Genomic DNA, 18340 nt, shown 5'->3' on the forward strand with positions numbered 1-18340 from the left:
GACCTGAGCCCAAGGCAGAGGCTTAACGGCTGAGCCAGCCAGGCGCCCCGATATTTTATGTTTTAATAGTTTGTTTCTTTTTAATGCTGAATAGTATTCCATTGTGTGGATATACTACAATTTGTTTATTCATTCACTCATTGATGGGAATTTGGGTAATTTCCTCTTTTGAGCTATCCCAGATAAGGCTTCATATGATGTTCATTCACAAATCTTTGTATGCACATGTGTTTCATTTTCTTTTGAGTAAATATCTAGGAGTAGAAGAATGTCTGGGGCATAATGCAACTTTAAGAAACTGCCAACCTGGGTACCTGAGTGGCTCAGTTGGTTAAGTGTCTGCCTTCGGCTCAGGTCATGATCTCAGGGTCCTGGGATCAAGTCCTGCATTAGGCTCCCTGCTGAGTGGGGAGTCCGCTTCTCTCTCTCCCCTTGCTCCTCCCTCCTGCTCATGCTGTCTCTCTTTCTGTTAAATAAATACATAAAATCTTTTAAAAAGAAAAAAAAAAAAAGAAACTGCTAACCTGTTTTCCAAAGTGGTTGCATCATTTTATATTCCCATCAGCAGTGTGTTAGAATTCTAGTCCCTCCACATCCTTGCCAACACTTGGTATGTTAAGAATTTTTAATTTTAGTCATTTCAGTGGGTTATATGTTAGTGTCTTCATTGTGTTTCTAATTTGTATTTCTTGAATGAGGATCTTGACCATCTTTTCATATGCTTTTTCCCCCCCATGGGCCATTCATAGTATCTTTGCTTAGATGTTTAAATCTTTTGTGCATTTTTAAAAATTGCACTGTTTTCTTATTATTTAGTTTCAAGATATTTATTTCTAGTCTGTGTCTTCTATTTTTACTTTTGTAACAGCATCTTTTTTTTTTTTTTAAGATTTTATTTATTTATTTGACAGAGAGAGACACAGCGAGAGAGGGAACACAAGCAGGAGGAGTGGGAGAGGGAGAAGCAGGCTTCCGGTGGAGCAGGGAGCCTGATGCGGGGCTCAGTCCCAGTTCCCTGGGATCATGACCTGAGCTGAAGGCAGATGCTTAACTGAGCCACTCAGGAGCTCCTGTAACAAAATCTTTTGAAGAAGAAAAGTTTTAAAACAAATTAAGTCAGATTTATCTTTTTATATTCATGTATAGTTATATATATTCATGATTTTTTGTATCCTACTTCTTTGCCAAACCCAAGGTCACTAAAATTTTCTATGTTGATCTCTAGTAGTTTTGGAGTTTTAGCTCTTACATTAAGTTCTATCATTCATTTCAGGTTGATTTTTTTAAGTGTTGAGGTATTGAAGGGTTTTTTCCCCCCCTTTCCCATATGACTATCCAGTTGTACCACCATTGTTTAGAGAAATCAAATTGCCTTGATGCCTTTGTCAGAATCCATTGACCATCTATGTGGGGATCTGTTTCTGAAATTTCTGTTCTGTTCGTTTATCTGCTGTCTTTGTATCAATATTCTACTGAGTTGATTACTATGGCTTTAGGTCTTGAAATCAGGCGCTAAGTCCTCTGATGCTTATTTTCTTTTTCAAAGCTATCTTTACTTAAACTTTGGGTCGTTTGCTTTTCCTTATATATTTTAGAATCGTTTTGTGAATTTCTACAAAAAGGTCTGCTGAGATTTTCATTAGGATTGCACTGAATATCTCGATCAATCTGGGGAGAATTGATGTCTTAGCAATATTGAGTCTTTTGGGGCACCTGGGTGGCGCAGTCAGTTGAGCATCCGACTCTTGGTTTAGGCTCAGGTTGTGATACTGGGGTTGTGAGATCGAGCCCCGCATCAGGCTCTGCGCTCAGGGCAGAGTCAGCTTGGAATTCTCTCTCCTCCTCCCTCTGTCCCTCTCCTGTGCTCTTTCTCTAAAATAAATAAATAAATCTTAAAAAAAAAAAAATATTGAGTCTTTTGATTCACAAACATGGTACATTTTCCCACTTATTTAGGTGTTCTTTCATTTCTCCCAGCCATGTTTTGTCAAATATATGCCTTAATATTTCATATATTTTGATATTGTAAGTGGTTTTAATTTTAGCTTCTAACTGTTTGTAGCTATTATTAGAAATATAGTTGTTTTTTGAATGTTGCCATCGTATCCTGCCACCTTGCCAATCTTATTCTGGTAGAATTTTTGTGGATTTCTGAGGATTTTCTACTTTGAAGATGATGATATCTGTATGTAAAGACAATTTCATTTTCTCTTTTCCACTCTACATACTTCTATTTCTTTTTCTTCTTCCATTGGCTAAACTTTCAATATGTTGGATAGGAGTAGTGAGAGCTAACATCCTTACTTTGTTCTGATCTTAGAAGGAAAGTATTTTGTGTTTCACCATTGAGTATGTTGTTAGTTGTGACTTTGGTACGTAACTTTTATTAGTGTAAGAAAGTTCTTTTGTTTCCTACATTGCCAAGATCTTTTTTTCATGGAAGGATGATGAATTACCATATGTCTTTCCTGCATCTTTTGAGATGCCTGTTTGTTTTTTTAGTCTTATAGGTTGGATTACAGTAGTAGTAGTAGTAATAGTAGTAGTAGTAGTAGTATCTTGGATGTTAAGCCAACATGGCATTTTGGGGATAAATTGTACATAGTCATGATGTATTGTATACTATTGGATTACATTTGCTGAAATTTTAGTAAGAGTTTTTGCATATATAATAATGAAGGATATTGTCTGTAGTTTTCCATTAAAGTGTCTGTTTTTGGTATCAGTAATTCTGGCTTCATAAAATGAGTTAGAAAGTTTCTCCTTTTCTATATTCTGGAGAGTTGGTGTTGAATTAGTATTTTTTTTCTTAAATATTTGGGGAAATTCATCAGTTAATCTATCTGGGCCTAGAGATTTCTTTGTGAGATTTTTAACTGCAGAATAGTTCATTTAATACATCTAGGGCTATTCAGGTTAACTATTTTTTCTTGACTGATCTTTGGCATTTTGAATTTTTGAAAGAATTTGTCTATCTCATAATCTGAATTGTTAACTAAATTGACAAAATTATTAATGATATTCCTTTATTAGCCTTCTTTTGTCTATAGAAGGTATAGTGGTGTCCAATCTCTCATTTCTTTTGTTTCTAATATGTGACTTTTTACTGACTAGTCTGGCTAGAGGTTTGTCAATTTTATTCATCTTTTCAGACATTTTAAAAAGCTTTTGATTTCTTTGATTTTTCTTTATTTTCTGCTATTTCATTGATTTGTATTCTTTATTATTTCCTTCTAATATAGGCTTAATTTGCTCTTCATTTTCTAATTTCTTACATTGGTCATTTCTTTGGGCATGTGGGATAAAAACTATATTGTTAAGATATGGATGATTACTTATCTAATAGTTAAAATGTGATGTTATGTATTGTGTATATATGGATGCATTGTAGATGTTATATACATATGCTCTCTGTCTTATAATATGTGATTGCATATTGGAAAAACATACAAGATAAAATCCCTGCACAGTAGCTGAGTTGACATATTATTTTAACAGACAGTTTTAAGATGGCTATAATACCACTTGTAGTCACAGACACTTGAGCCGTTTATTATTGCCAAAGTTAATCTGTGCCAGCAGTAAATATTCCAAACACCTCTGTAACCACTATTTTCAACTGGACATTTACCATAGCATGATATATGGCTTTTTAAAAGAGTGAATGTGTTTAAACATTCAAAATTTTATAAGTCTTGCATAAATGATTTTCTCTTCTTATTTGGAATATTTTCAAACTTCCAGAAAATTTCTAAGAATCAAAATAGAATAAAAAATACTTGCATACCTTTACCCAGATTCACCTGTTTAAATAACTGTCAAACTGTTTTTAAAAGTAGCTGCTCCATTTTTTTACTCCCACCAGCAACTTACTGGTTTCCAATTTCTCCACATCTTCGCCAGTGCTTATTATTGTATACCTTTTTGATTATAGCCATCCTAGAATGTGTGAAGTGGTATCTTATTTCGGCTTTGATTTGTATTTCTCTGAGGACTGATCTTGAGTGTCTTTTCATGTGTTTATTGGCTATTATCTTTTTCTGAAGAAATGTTTATTCACATTCCTTGTCCATTTTTTAGAGTTGGGATATTTGTCTTTTTTTAATTGAGTTGTGGGTGTTCTCTGTATGTAGTCTATATACGTATCCTTAACAGATAAATCATTTGCAAAAATATCCCATTCTGTGGGTTATCTTTTCATTTTCTTGATTGTGCCCTTTGAAGCACAAAGGTTTTTATTCTGATGAGGTCCAGTGTGTCTGTATTTGTCTTTGATTGCTTAGCTGTCTTAGATGAAAACTATTGCCTAATCCAAGGTTGGGAACATTTCACCTGTTATCTTCTAAGGGTTTTATAACTCTTACACTCAGGTCTTCGATCCATTTTGAGTTAATTTTTGCATGTAGTGTGAGGTAGAGTCCAGCTTCAGTTTTTTGCATGTAGTTAGTCAGTTTTCCCAGCATCATTTGTTGAAAAGACTGTCCTATCCTTGTTTGAATTGTCTTGGCACAATTTATGATCGATTGATCCTAAATGTGATTGATCTTTCTGGACTCTCAGTTCTATTCCATTAATCTATACATTTATTTCTAGTACCACACTGTCTTGATTAGTGTAGCTTTGCAGTAAGTTTTGCAATCAAGAAATGTGAGTCCTCCACTATGTTCTTTTTCAAAGATGGTTTTGACTATTATGGGTCCCTTGCATTTTCTTAAGAATTTTAGGGTGAAAATATCAATTTAGAAAAAAGCAGTTGGGGGGAGTATAGCAGTCTCAACATTATTAAGTTTTACAGAATATGAGCACCAAATGTCTTCTCATTTATTTAGATTATCTTCTGCGTATGTTGGTGGATGTGGTTTGCTGCATTTTGTTGAGAACTCAATATCCATATTCATAAGGCATATTGGTCTGTAGTTTCTTTTCTTGTGATAACTTTATCTGATTTTGGTATCAGAGTATTAAGGCCTCATAGAATAAGTTGGGAACTGTTTCCTTCTCTGTTATAATGTGGAGGAGTTTGTGAAATATTGGTGTTAATTCTTTAAACATTTGGTAAAATTCATCAATGAAACTGTATGTCCCTAAGCTTTTCTTTGTAGGAAGATGTTTTGATTACTAATTCAACCTCTTGTTATAGATCCATTCACATTTTCTGTTTATTCTTCAGTTAATTTCAGTAGTTTATATCTTTCTAGTTATTTATTTGTCCGTTTCATCTGGGCTAAGTTGTTAGTGTGTAGTTGTTCCTAGTTATTCTCTTATACTCACTTCTCTGTAAGGTTCTTTTTTATTTCTGTTAGGTCATCAGTCATAGTCCCTGTTTCATTCATGAATTTTTTTGTTGGTCAGCCTAAGCTAAAGATTTGTCAATTTTGTTGATGTTTTCAAAAGAACCATATTTTTGTTCCATTAATTTCTCTGTTCTCAATTTTATTTATTTTCACTCTAACTTGTACTGTTTTCTTCTTTCTACTTGTGTTGGGTTTGGTTTGCTCTTCTTTTTCTAGTTTCTTAAGATGGTAGGTTAGGCTATTTGAGATCTTTGTTTTATTTTAATATAGGCAAATAACAGCTATAAATTTTCTTCTAAGCACTGTTTTCCCTGCATTTCATAAGTTTTGGTATTCTGTGCCTTGGTTTTTATTTCAAAATATTTTCTGTTTTTCTTCTGATTTCTTATTTGACACATTGGTTATTTAGGATTTTTTTCTTCCAAGTATTTATTTAATTCCAGCTAGTTAACATACAGTGCAACATTAGTTTCAGTTGTAGAATTTAGTGATTTATCATTTACATACAACACCCAGTGCTCATCACAAGTGCCCTCCTTAATACCCATCACCTATTTAACCCATCCCCCTGCCCACCTCCCTTCTGTTAATCATCACTTCATTCTCTATAGTTAATCGTGTGTTTCTTGGTTTGCCTCCCTCTCTCTTTTTTCCTCTTTGTTCATTTGATTCCCCATATGAGTGAAATCATAGGGTATTTGTTTTTCTGTTAATTATTTTGTTTAGCATAATACTCTCTATCTCCATCCATATTGTTGCAAATGGCAAGTCATTCTTTTTTATGGCCGAGTAATTCCACTGTGTGCGTGTGTGTGTGGGTGTGTATCACATCTTCTTTATCCAGTCATTGGATTGTTTTTTGATTACCACATACTTTCTGAGTTGCCTAAATTACACCGCATTACTGATTTCTAATTTTATTTTATATTTTCCATTTGGTGAGACAACATTTGCGTATTTTCCTTTAGTTGGTTTTTTTTTTTTTTTTTGCATGTGGTTTCCTTTATTTCTAACATACTTGCAGTAGTTTATGTAACATTTTTGCTTGGTAAGTCCTATGTCTGGACTTCCTCAGGGACAGTTTCTATCCACTGTATTTTTTTTCCTGTGTATAGGCCACATTTTACCCCTTTTTTTTTTAATATTGCTTATAATGTTTTGTATAAACTAGGGAATTTCAATTACTATACTTTTTAGTTTGATTTTTCTTACAGATTCTTTTTCCTTATTAATATTAAAGTTTTTTAGCCATGGTTTCCTTTAATTCTTTGAACATTTTTAATACAGCTAACCTAAGGTGTTTAATAATTCCAACATCTACAACTTTGCTAAATTTGCTTATTAGATCTAGGAGGTTTTTTATTTGTTTGCTTTTGAGTTGTTGGGATTTTTTACATAGACAGTTATGTAACCTGCAAATAGGGATAGTGTTATTTCTTTTCCAGTGTATAGGTTTTTCTTTTTCTTGCTTTGTTGTAGTGACTAGAACTTCTGGCACTATGTTAAAGAATGGCAAGAGCCACATCCCTGAAGTTCCCAGTCTTTCCTTCTTTAACCATTAAATAAGGTATTACCTGAAGGTTGAAGTAGTTCTGTTTTTCTCCAGTCTTGTTGAGAGTTTTTGTCATGAGTGGGTGTTGGGTTTTGTCAAGTACACTTTCGGTTTCAGTCAGTATGATCAAGTAATTTTTCTTCTTTAGCCTGTTGTTAGTGGTGAATTGCATTGATTGTTTTTAAATTTTAAGCCAGTCTTGTAGAACTTAAATAAATCTCATTGGTCATGATGTGTAATTTTTTATACATTGCTGGATTCAATTTGTTAATAGTTTGTTGTACTTTTTGTTTTTGGTCCAAGTTAATGAGATGTAGTGTGTAGTTTTTTTTTTTTAATTGTCTGCAGGAATTTTTTGAAAAAAATTAGTAACGTCTATGTAACACAAAATTCACTATTATAAGTGTACACTAGAGTAGTATTAATTACATTCACTGTTGTGCCACCATTACCATTATCTATTCCAAAACTTTTTCATCATCCCAGACAGAGAGAGACTCAGTAACCATTAAGCAATAACTCCCACCACCCCCCTTACTTCAGCCCCTGGTAACCTCTGATGTACTTCCTATCTCAATGAATTTGCCTATATTAAATATTTCATTTAAGTGGAATCACAATATTAGTCCTTTTGGGTCTGATGTATTTCACTTAGCATAATGTTTTCAAGGTCCATCCATGTTTGTAGCATGTATGAGAACTTCATTCATTTTTATTGCTGAAGAACATTCCATTGTATTTATATACCTTGTTTTGTTGGTCCATTCATCTGTTGATGGACACTTGGGTTGATTCTATTATGTTTGGATACTATTTAAATTTTTTATTTTAGTAGGCAGTCAGCCTGTTTAGGTTTATCACAGAGATCCCTTTGTGTTTGTGAGCTATGGTTGCAGAACAGTTTAATTTTCAGAGCCTTTATATTGTTACTGTGATCTGCTTGTTTTTTTTTTTTAAGATTTTTTATTTATTTATTTAACAGAGAGAGAGAGAGCACACAAGTAAGCAGAGTGGCAGACAGAGGGAGAGGGAGAAGTAGGCTCTCCACCGAGCAGGGAGCCCAATGCGGGGCTCGATCCCAGGACCCTGGGATCATGACCTGAGCCGAAGGCAGCCGCTTAACCGACTGAGCCACCCAGGCGCCCCTGATCTGCTTGTTTTTTATAGTGCCTCTGGTGCTCCCCCTAATCCCCGCTTGTGCTGGGGAGGGAGCATAGTAGGATATACTTCAGTGTATTAGTGATTTTCTGCTTCTTTAGAGTAGTTGGTGGTTCTCAGATATTCATTTTAAAACTTAAGTTTACTGATCTTTTTATATAAATTAAGTACTTCAGGATAAAATGAAAATTAATTATGGTATTATGATAAACTATAAAATTAATTTTGAAAATATATGTGCCTCACCTCTTTGGGTGTATGGTGTATATCTGGCACATCTGAGTTGCATAAATCTATATTTTGAGTTGGAGTAAATAACATGGTCACAGCCTACTTAGGGGTTTGGTAATATTGAGTGGTCTTGGTAAAATTAGAATTTGACATATATGAATTCCTTTGCACTTTTAATGTGGGAAGAAGATAACTTAGGTGTATATTACATCTTTCAGATAAGAAAATTAATGAGGGGAGAAACAAGGTTTCAGTCAGAGTATCTTTACAGATAGAAGGGACTCACACAAATCGAGTCCAGAATGTTTAAAAATTTTTGTTAGTGATCGTTTGTTGAAATAAAATCCTGAGCAAGTGTAACTATAAGAGATAATACATTAATAATGATGAGTTCTGAAATAATAATACCATTATTTTAACCAATTTCTTTTTTTAAAGATTTTTTATTTATTTATTTGACAGAGAGAGACATAGCGAGAGAGAGAGCACACAAGTAGGGGGAGTGGGAGAGGGAGAGGCAGGCTCCCCACTGAGCAGGGAGCCTTATGTGGGGCTCGATCCCAGGACCCTGGGACCATGACCCGAGCCAAAGGCAGACGCTTAACGACTGAGCCACCCAGGCATCCCTTAACCAGTTTTTTTGTCTGCCATTTTTCAGACTTTGAACTAGATGACAAGCAAACCAAGAACTAGTGATGAGTTTAGAATAGGGCAGATGATAGAGGATGACAGAGAGCTGCCTGGAGCAGTTACGGAAAACGTGGCTGAGGGATGGTGTTCAGGGTGAGACTTGAAGGAAGAGAAAACACTAACCGGGAGAATATTCCAGGCAGGGTGGTTGTTCGACACAGGATTTGAGTGCCCTTCCAAGTCCTGCCTGTGTGGCCCTCTCTTTGCTTACTGGTTATTTTAAAAAAAAAAAAAAAAGTCACTTATTTAACTAGCCCAACCTCCTCCCCTATGGGTGAGGAGACCTTGAAGGCTAGAAAGTAGAAAATCGATGGTGACAGCCTAGGATCCCAATGCCTGGTACACATACATATACACACACCCTTATGACACATATTTCTACTGCTTATTTACATTCGTTGTTTTCGTCAATTATTTTAGAAGATGTATGAAAACAGGCAGATTGTAATATTCAGGAAAAGAAGAAAGATTTGCCTTTAAAGCGAAGGTATTTTTCTTGTGTCATTCATTACTAAATGAAATAGGAAAGTAAACAAACTCAGTTTCTCAACTTCTGTTTTGAAAGTGAGTGATTAAAGACCGACACATGGAGATTTTTACACTGTATGGAAATGTCTTTGTTCCTCTCAAACATCACAGGGATGTGGGTGGATACAGGGACCTTAAAGTACATCTTCTGGAGCCCAGCTTCACAGAGTTAATGCCTACAAAATCATAAAAGCCAGATATATAAATCCCTTCCGTCTTTCCTTACTTGTTATTGGAACTATATGCCTAATTTTAGAAATTAGGTTGCTTCAAGGTGCCATTAAGCCTTAATGTCAAATTTACTTTGTAAGTAAATAGTGATGGGTTTAGAACCATAGATTCTGGGGTCCTTTGGCTGAAATTGATAGTCTCTCTCTAGCCACTTTTCTTGCTGAGTGACCTCATGCATAACCTCACTGTGCCTACTTATTTTTTAAAATGGAACCTATAATGTCTGTGTCATAGGATTAGCTTATTATCATTATTATTATTAATAATATAGTGATGATAATTATTGGATGTTATTTCTATAACATCTGGTTGCTGTTTGAACTGGGGAACATTGGGATAATTTGGGGTTCATTTAAAATATAAAATTAGGGGGAAAACTTCTTGGGAGAGGAAGAAGCTGTAAGTTGTGGCTTTAAATCCAGAAATGGGGGAATTTGACTTGCTTTGGTTAGTTTTTGTATTTTACAGCCTAACATTGTTAACGCATTAAATGATTAAGTACTTATCTAGTGTCAGTTTTATTTTTCTAGGCATAAAAGTTGAAGTTCTTATAACTGGCCATTTAAAATGAAATATTCTTAACATTTATTTCATGCCTGAGTTGAGTCCTATTCATTTCTATATCTTTTAAGGGGAACTGATGATATATAACACAGTATTTTCCTTTTAGGACTTTATAAAACAGCAACTGTTACTAATTTTTTTCAAATAAGGTATTTCATGTTTTTGAAAAAGCTCCTAATTAATACAACCAAATTATGTAGTTGTCTTTATCTTTATATAGTTAAGTTCTCCTCAGTTAGCTAAAGGTCTGATCTAGCTTGATGATGGGAAGTTAGGTGATAGTCATTATATCATAACTCTAATAGCAGCCTCCAAATAGATCATGTTTCTGGTACTTTCTTACTGCTGATTAGATGGAAAGCTTCGAACTAGGAGCTCCTACTTTTTATCTCTTCCATTGTGAGCATCTGGCTCTTCAGTTAATTCTTGTTAGTTCATTGTGTTCTTACATCAATAAATCTGTCTTCAACAGGAGTATAACAGAAAGATACTTTCTGGGTCATCTAAATTTCAGTTTATGTTAAAAGGTGGAGGAAAGGACGGAAATGGGCTGGGTGAGCTAGGCAGAGCCTTTTACCTTCACAATATGAATCTGAAACTAACTACAAGCTAGGACTAGATAACAAACCGGAAAGAGATAATTTGCATCAACAAATGCAAATATCAGCACTTACTTCTAAGCAAAAAAGGTGGGATTTCGCTCAGGCACTCAGTATTTATGGAGTGTTCTCTACATTGAGAACTGCTGGGGAATGAGCAGTGGGGCAGATTGACACAGGACTTTCCCAAAATAAAATAGGGATGTGATTACTAGAACCAGGGAAGAGTGATGCTTGGCAGTCAGGAAATACCATTCAGTTAGGTAACGTAATCTAATTAGCTGGTATCTTAACTTGCTGCTTGGCTTTCAGCTTTAGTCAGACTGGAAAAGCCAGGAATGTGTGGATGAGACAGTAAGCTGCTCCCCTGATGAATACTCAAAGAGCAACAAAGAGGAGTCAGTGAATGTTGTATTAAGCCAAATGAAATACCATTGTTTCGTGTTTTTTAAAAGTCAACTTTTTATTTTATTTTTTAAAGTTTATTTATTTATTTTTTTTAGTAATCTCTACACCCACCCATGGTGCTCAAACTCACAACCCCAAGATCAGGGGTCACATGCTCTTTCGACTGAGCCAGCCAGGCATCCCCCCACATAAACTTTTTATTTTAAAACAGCTTTAGATTTATATAAACATTTTAAAGATAGCACAGAGTTCCCATCCTCCCCACACTTTCCCCTATTATTAACACCTTACATTAATGTGGTACCTTTTTTTTTTTGCAAGTAATAAACCAGTATTAATACATGATTATTAACTAAAGTCCATATTTTATTCACATTTCCTTAGTTTTTACCTAATTTCCTTTTTCTTTTCTAGGATTGCGCCCATTCCCGCCCCGCCCCAAGATAACACATTACATCTAGTAGTCCTGTCTGCTTAGGCTTCACTGGTCTGTGACAGTCTCTTAGACTTTACTTCTTTTCGATGACCTTGATAGTTTTCAGGAGTACTCCTCAGATATTTTGTAGAATGTTTCTTGGTTGGGATTTGTCTGATGTTTTTCTCCTAATGAGACTGGGGTTATGTGATTTGGGGAGGAAGACCACAAAGATAAAATACCATTTTTATTATGTCATATGAAGGGTACATATGTCAGCATGACATTTCACTGAGGATGTTGACTTTGATCATCTGACTGGGGTAACATTTGTCAGATTTCTCCACTTTAAAATTACTCCTTTTTCCCCTCCTTTCCATACCGTTTTTGGAAGGAAGTCCCTATGTGCATCCCACACTTGTTAAAAGATGGGGAGTTATCCTCCAGCTTCTAGATACATAAATTATTTAGAATTCTGCCTGGGAGTCTCTTATCTTCTCCCTTGTTTATTTATTTATTCAGTTACTTATTTATATCAGTATGGACTCATGGTATTTATTTTATATTTTGGGTTGTAATCCAACACTGTTGTATTGCTCAAGTTGTTCCAGGTTTAACTCTTAATGTTAATTCTCAGATCCCTTTGACAAATTCTCATCCGTACAGGATTTTTTGGTTTTTTGGATGGTTAGCACTTGCTTACTTTCTGGCACCATTAGGTGCTCCAATTTCATGTTGTATATATCCTGCCTTGGTCCTAGATTGAGCCATTTTTCTAAGAAGCCCTGATTCCTTTTATTGGAGAATGGTATTAGAACCCAAGATCTGTGCTTTAGGTCTGCCCTATGCTACTGGGGTGTCATTATTCTAGGCCCTCTCAACTGACAGAGCAAGAAAATATATATGTGTATACTAACCCCTGCATATACACATATTTATAAATATTCCTAAATATAACTATATTAAACTAAATATGAATTCATACTGATGTTGCCAACTCAGTTCATTACCACATGGATCATTATAGCTTCTTCCCCTTGCTTTTGTGTAAACTCTTACTCTAGTAGTGAAAAGTCTGACTTTTACCATCTGTGTATTTAATTGTGCAGTTCCAGTAAACATGTATAGTGACATCAGAATTGTTAACCCAAGCTCCCATGGGAAATAACTTTATCAATTAGGGTATAGTGCTTATGTACAGTTTCTTTTTCTTTACCTTTTACCTTTTACCTTTTACCTTTAGTTTTACAGCTTCCACTCACTTTCCCATTACTTTGTCAGCACCTCTTTCCACTCTGCCCCCCCCCACTTCAGTAAGATGGTTTCATACATTTGCTATATAGTTAAATTATTTTGTCATCTTCTACATTTCATCCCAGGATCCCTTGGTTTCCCAAATGATTTTTTAAATTGCATACATTAGGTTCACTCTAAAGTTCCATTTTGATGAATGCATAATGCCGGGTATCTACCATTCCAGTGTCATACAGAATAGTTTTACTGCTCTGAAAAATTTCCTTTGCTTCACTTACATCATATTTCCTCTCCCCAAACTTCTAGCAACCTCTTGCCTTTTTACCATCTCTGTTAGTATAACCTTTTCCAGAATGTCATGTACTTGGAATCAAACAGTATGTAGCTTTTTATTTTACTTTTTATCACTGAATAATATTCCATTGTGTGGATGTACTATAGTTTGTCTATCTGCTCCTCTATTGAAGAATATCATCTTGTGTCCGGTTTGGAGTGATTATGAATAGAGTTGCTATACAGAATTGCTTGCAGATTTTTATATGGACATAAGTTTTCAAATCAGTTGGGTAAATACCCATGAGCACAGTCGCCAGATCATATGGTAAAAGTATGTGAGCTTTTTGAATATCTTGTCTTTGTGTTGTACACAGTTTCTTGGAATAGAATAATCGCTTGCCATTTTCCTTGTCCCTTCTCCCTCCAAGTTTCTTTTGACTGTTGCTTCTAGGTCCTATCATCGCTGTAAAAGAGCAGATGATACAGAATTTTGGCTTATTTTTTTGGTAATAGAATCCTCTAATGATCTTTTCCATGTGCTTGTGATATTTTCAGTTGTCTGTCAGTGAAAGTAATCACCTGCATCTAGTTGAATTTGACTGTTTTGCACTTTCTGGAAGTATAGCAGGAATATATTTTGCGGGTGGCTTACACAGCCTATAGGTTGTTACAACTACTTTCTAATTCGGTTGTATTGTTTTATTTTAAAGCAGTTCATAGTTGCTAAAAATCCTGCAGGATTGCATTTTCTTCTTTAACCATCACCTCAAGCAGTATGTTTTTTAAAATATGTAATTGTATTTATTAACTTTAAGGTAAAAGATATTTATTTAAATCAGATTTATGTTTCCGTAAAGTGATAGTATGTTTTGTTTCCTTCACAGCATTTATTCAGTCGGAGAGCATAATAGAAGTACTACGTTTTGATGATGGAGGGTTACTACAGGTAATTTTATTTTAAGTTGAAAAATTATCTCAGTGTCAAACCTTGAATAATATTGGATTGTTATTTATCTTTAAAAAATGTAACTGGTTGCTATGAGATATATTTTATGAGCTTTATATGCAGATTTTGTAATAACCTACTTAGCTATATGAATTATCCTTTAAATTAAATATTATTGGGGGGTTTTGGGAGGTTTGGTGGGGAGAGTCAGATCAGGGACAGTGGAATTAGTGGTTAGCTCTGTGAGTGTGGAGCCAGTGAGTGAAGCACTCAGTTCAGATGTCAGACCTCAGAATATTTATCTGGAAGAAGACTTCTCTAGAATATAAGTTCTGTAGATATACATCTGTATCATCTTTCCACTTGCCATTCTAAGCCACATCTTTAAATATATTATACATAAAATTGGAAGGTATAATCTGGTGTCCTGCCTTTCACACCTAGCACAGATATCCCATGAAGCCTATTTTAATCTTCCTAGCTAAAAATCAGTTCTAGAATTTCAGAGCTGAAAGACAGAGTAAAGGCTTCTTAACCATCCCTCTGATTTTTGTGACTGAGGTGTTTTCTGTGCTTGTTTTATACTACTTACCACTTTTGTAATTATAACATGTGTTTTCAAGTACCATCCATTTGGTAGCATGACTCACAGTTTTTCCAAGGTTTAGTTTAAGAAAGGTGCCAAAGATCCCATGACTTTGTGGTAATGGGGCTAGTATTAGAATTCTCATCTTCTTATTCCGGGTGTTGTCTTTCTCTTACATGGTGCTGCCTATGGTGTATTTATTTACTTAATTATAATTAAGTACATGACTTAAATAGTTCTGAAAAAAATATTCCCCATAGCTTGTAATAATGGCGGGAAACTAAAAGTTAGATTAAGGCAATAGAGAAAAAATAATTATGCTAGAGACCTGAAATAAGATTTCTGTTTGCATTTTCATAAATTTAGATTTCAGACAATAAACCAGACAAAGAGAACAAGAAAAAAAGTGATGGGTTTTAAGGTTCTTTTTCTCTGACAATAAAGCAAGTAACTGTTCTGAATGATAACTTTTTCCCTGCTTCCAAATTTTTAAATAAGCATATCCTTCATACCTTTACATAAGAGATGTTGAGAAACACAGCAGGCAGTGTCTGCATGGGACTTGCAGAAAAGTCTTTGTACAGCTTTTTATATTGAAAAACTGAATAAAAACTAAAGATATATAATCTCAAATTTTGTAAAGCCTCCTTTCCTAGAAAATGAGCTTAGTCTCTTTTTTTTAGTTCTTTAATCTGTTGCAAGGTGAGAACTTGGAGAACTGATAGGAATGACTATTTTATTTATTTATTTATTTATTTATTTATTTTTAAAGATTTTATTTATTTATTTGAGAGAGAGAATGAGAGACAGAGAGCACAAGAGGGAAGAGGGTCAGAGGGAGAAGCAGACCCCCCGCTGAGCAGGGAGCCTGATGTGGGACTCGATCCCGGGACTCCAGGATCATGACCTGAGCCGAAGGCAGTCGCTTAACCAACTGAGCCACCCAGGCGCCCAAGAATGACTATTTTAAATATCTTCCTTTAGGTGGTTTGCAGGATCTGGATAACAGGCAAATCAGGACTGAATTTCTGAAAAATTCTCCTTTTATTAACTGAAGAAGGATCCATGTCCTTTATGAACTAAACATCTAGGTTGCAAGTGATAATTCATTTTGAAAATTCTGGAGCTTGATTTGTGTGTTTGTCGGGGGAGGCTGTCAGTCCCTGTCTACATGGACTTAGCTGTGAAAGAGCTTGTGGACTGGGATGTGACTTGCTCATCCTCTTTGAGTTTGCTGAAATGCTTGGACAAGAGCTTGGTTGAGACCTTGGTTAAGACCTCAGAGTTCTCTGGCAAAGGTAATTTTAGACAGGAACAATGTTGAGGGGTAGGTGGTACCAGTTGATTACCTCAGCCACAGTGAAACCTCACCAAGACCCCTAGAGTATGTCTAATGTCAAGATGCTATATATAGTGTATTATTTATCCCCAAGCAGCATACTATAAGACCCTTTTTGAATAGATACATGCAAAATTGTTGATTAATTGATGATAAGTCCATAAAAATTGCCAAAACTCATAAAAAATTTGCTAGAAACTTTGGACTTACCTTCCTTGTTTTTTAAAGATAAGGAAAATGAGGCTCATAGAAATTAAATAATTTGCTCAAAATTCACTTACTAGAGCAGGAATCCGAGATTCAGTAGTAACCAGCCTTTCTGCTTTCAGAGTTCCTTCCACAGCACCATGCATGTGCAGTTCCTCCCAGTGCATTTCCTGGGTTACCACTAATAATAATAGGTTATGATTAGAAATCACAGTAATCCTCTTAGCCCATGTTTTCTGTAGTTGGTGCTTTGGCTACTGCCATTCCTGTTTGGCAAGGCTACTAAGATTTGGTATATAGAATATAGAAAGATGAAATATTTCCCAAGAGGAACAGACACTGAGGATTCTGCTTCTCAACAGAAGACCTATCACCGTAGGGGGTACGGGTCAAGAAGTATCTTAAACTTACCATTCCAGTCCTAACTGATGTGAGTGGTTGGCTCTTCTTGATCCATTCCTTTGATAGATTATGAGATTGAATAACAAAAGGTATACTTAAAAGCCTTAATCCATTTCCTAATCTAACTTTCTTATAAACAAATGAAGATAAAGCCCAAGGAAAAGGTTAGCTTTGTATTCTTTTTCTTCCTTCCTTTCTTTCTCTTTTTCTTTTCTTTCCCTTTCTTTCTTTCTTTTCTTTCTTTCTTTCTTTCTTCTTCCTTTTTCTTTTCCTAGTTTTCTTTCTTTTCTTTCTTTCTTTCTTTCTTTCACTATTCTACCAGAACAATAAACAGAATTTTAAGATGTTGGAAGGCAAGCTCCATAATGTTCATGAGTTGAAAATACACGCAGAGTTTTGTTTTTTAAAGCTCATAACTATAGGAGTACATAATTTTGTTTTCTCACTTTGGTCAAGAAACAGGAATGTTCTTTTCATTGTATGCTCATTGGTCATTCTCATAACCTATAGGCATCTGTTACCTCTACTTACTACCTGGCTTTCAGGTACCTAAGGCAGGGATAGTTAGAACTAGTATTTTTTAAGTACTTGCTAGAGTCTCAACTAGTTCATTAATTGGCCCCAAATTTCAGTACTAATAAGGCGTACAAGAAGAATAAGAAGTAATTTTGATTCCAAAGCTCTTATACGTAATACTTTCCATTGCTCTATTGCCTAAAGATTAAGTAACAAGGTTGCCTTAGAGGAAAGAGATAAATTCCTAATTGCTGTGCTTAGAAGACAGTTCAGGTCTAAGAGATCTTTTCATACACACATAATAGATAACAGCTTCCACTTCTATTGTGCCCCAGTATTTCAGCTGCAGAACTATTGTTAGTCAGCCAAAGTTGTTCATATTACAGAAATGACTCTTTTCCCACTCTTCTTAGGGGAAGGTTGGGGAAAAGACTGTAGAAAGTTTGTCTACTATTCTGTGTCAGGTTGGTCGGGAAAGGACTATGGAGGCCTACCTTAACTAGACAGTTACTTGCAACACACCAAAACACTCAGTTGAATAAGTAAGGGAGCATATAGTTTGGTTGTCTAGTAGTTCTCTTGTTCTTGGATGAGCTTACATTTAAAAGATACTATTTTTTAAAGATAGCCATAGTATAACTTAACAGGAGTTATAAGTAGGTTATTGGGGATAACTTGAGCTCCTAGACAAGTTTTTTTAGTTTCTATAACTAAAAGGAGTGGGAGCCATTGGAAGCTCTGCATTCTAGAAGATGAATCAGGTTCATTCTAGACATAGGCAAGTATAAATGGTTCTAGCAGTCAGTTAGGGACCCTACATTGAGTCTTTTTCCAAGGAGTGTAAAGACATCTAAGAATTTGATTAATTTCTTTTTCTTTAATTAAGGTGTTTGTTGTGAGATATAATCCATATATACATGCATAAAATGTGGGGGGGTTTTGCAAAGCAAACATCTATAAATAACCACCACTCCAGTTAAAAACTAAAAACCATGCCAACACTCTCATAAGTTCCCCCCTAAAGCTCTCTCTCAGTCACTATCCCCAAGAGTTGGCCATAATCCTGAAATGTATGATAATTTCTTTCCCTAGAAGTCTTACCATCTGAGCATGTGTTTCTAAACACTATAGTTTCATCTGTTTT

General features: G+C 35.1%; 1 protein-coding gene across 2 annotated transcripts in view; it reads left to right on the top strand.

The window, feature by feature from the left end:
• The window catches only part of TMEM131 (transmembrane protein 131), a 220372-nt gene that overhangs the window by 41353 nt on the left and 160679 nt on the right, over positions 1-18340 (top strand). The window contains exon 2 of one of the 2 annotated variants that reach the window (XM_081833431.1): positions 14085-14146. The exons of the other annotated variant lie outside the window; for it this stretch is intronic. Within the exon in view, the coding sequence (XP_081689557.1) occupies positions 14085-14146 (62 nt within the window). The remainder of the gene's footprint in view (positions 1-14084; positions 14147-18340) is intronic. 2 annotated transcript variants of the gene reach the window in all.

The sequence above is a fragment of the Leptonychotes weddellii genome, chromosome 10 (assembly GCF_054177405.1).
Source record: "Leptonychotes weddellii isolate Sample4059 chromosome 10, ASM5417740v2, whole genome shotgun sequence".
NCBI classification, from domain to species: Eukaryota; Metazoa; Chordata; class Mammalia; order Carnivora; family Phocidae; genus Leptonychotes; species Leptonychotes weddellii.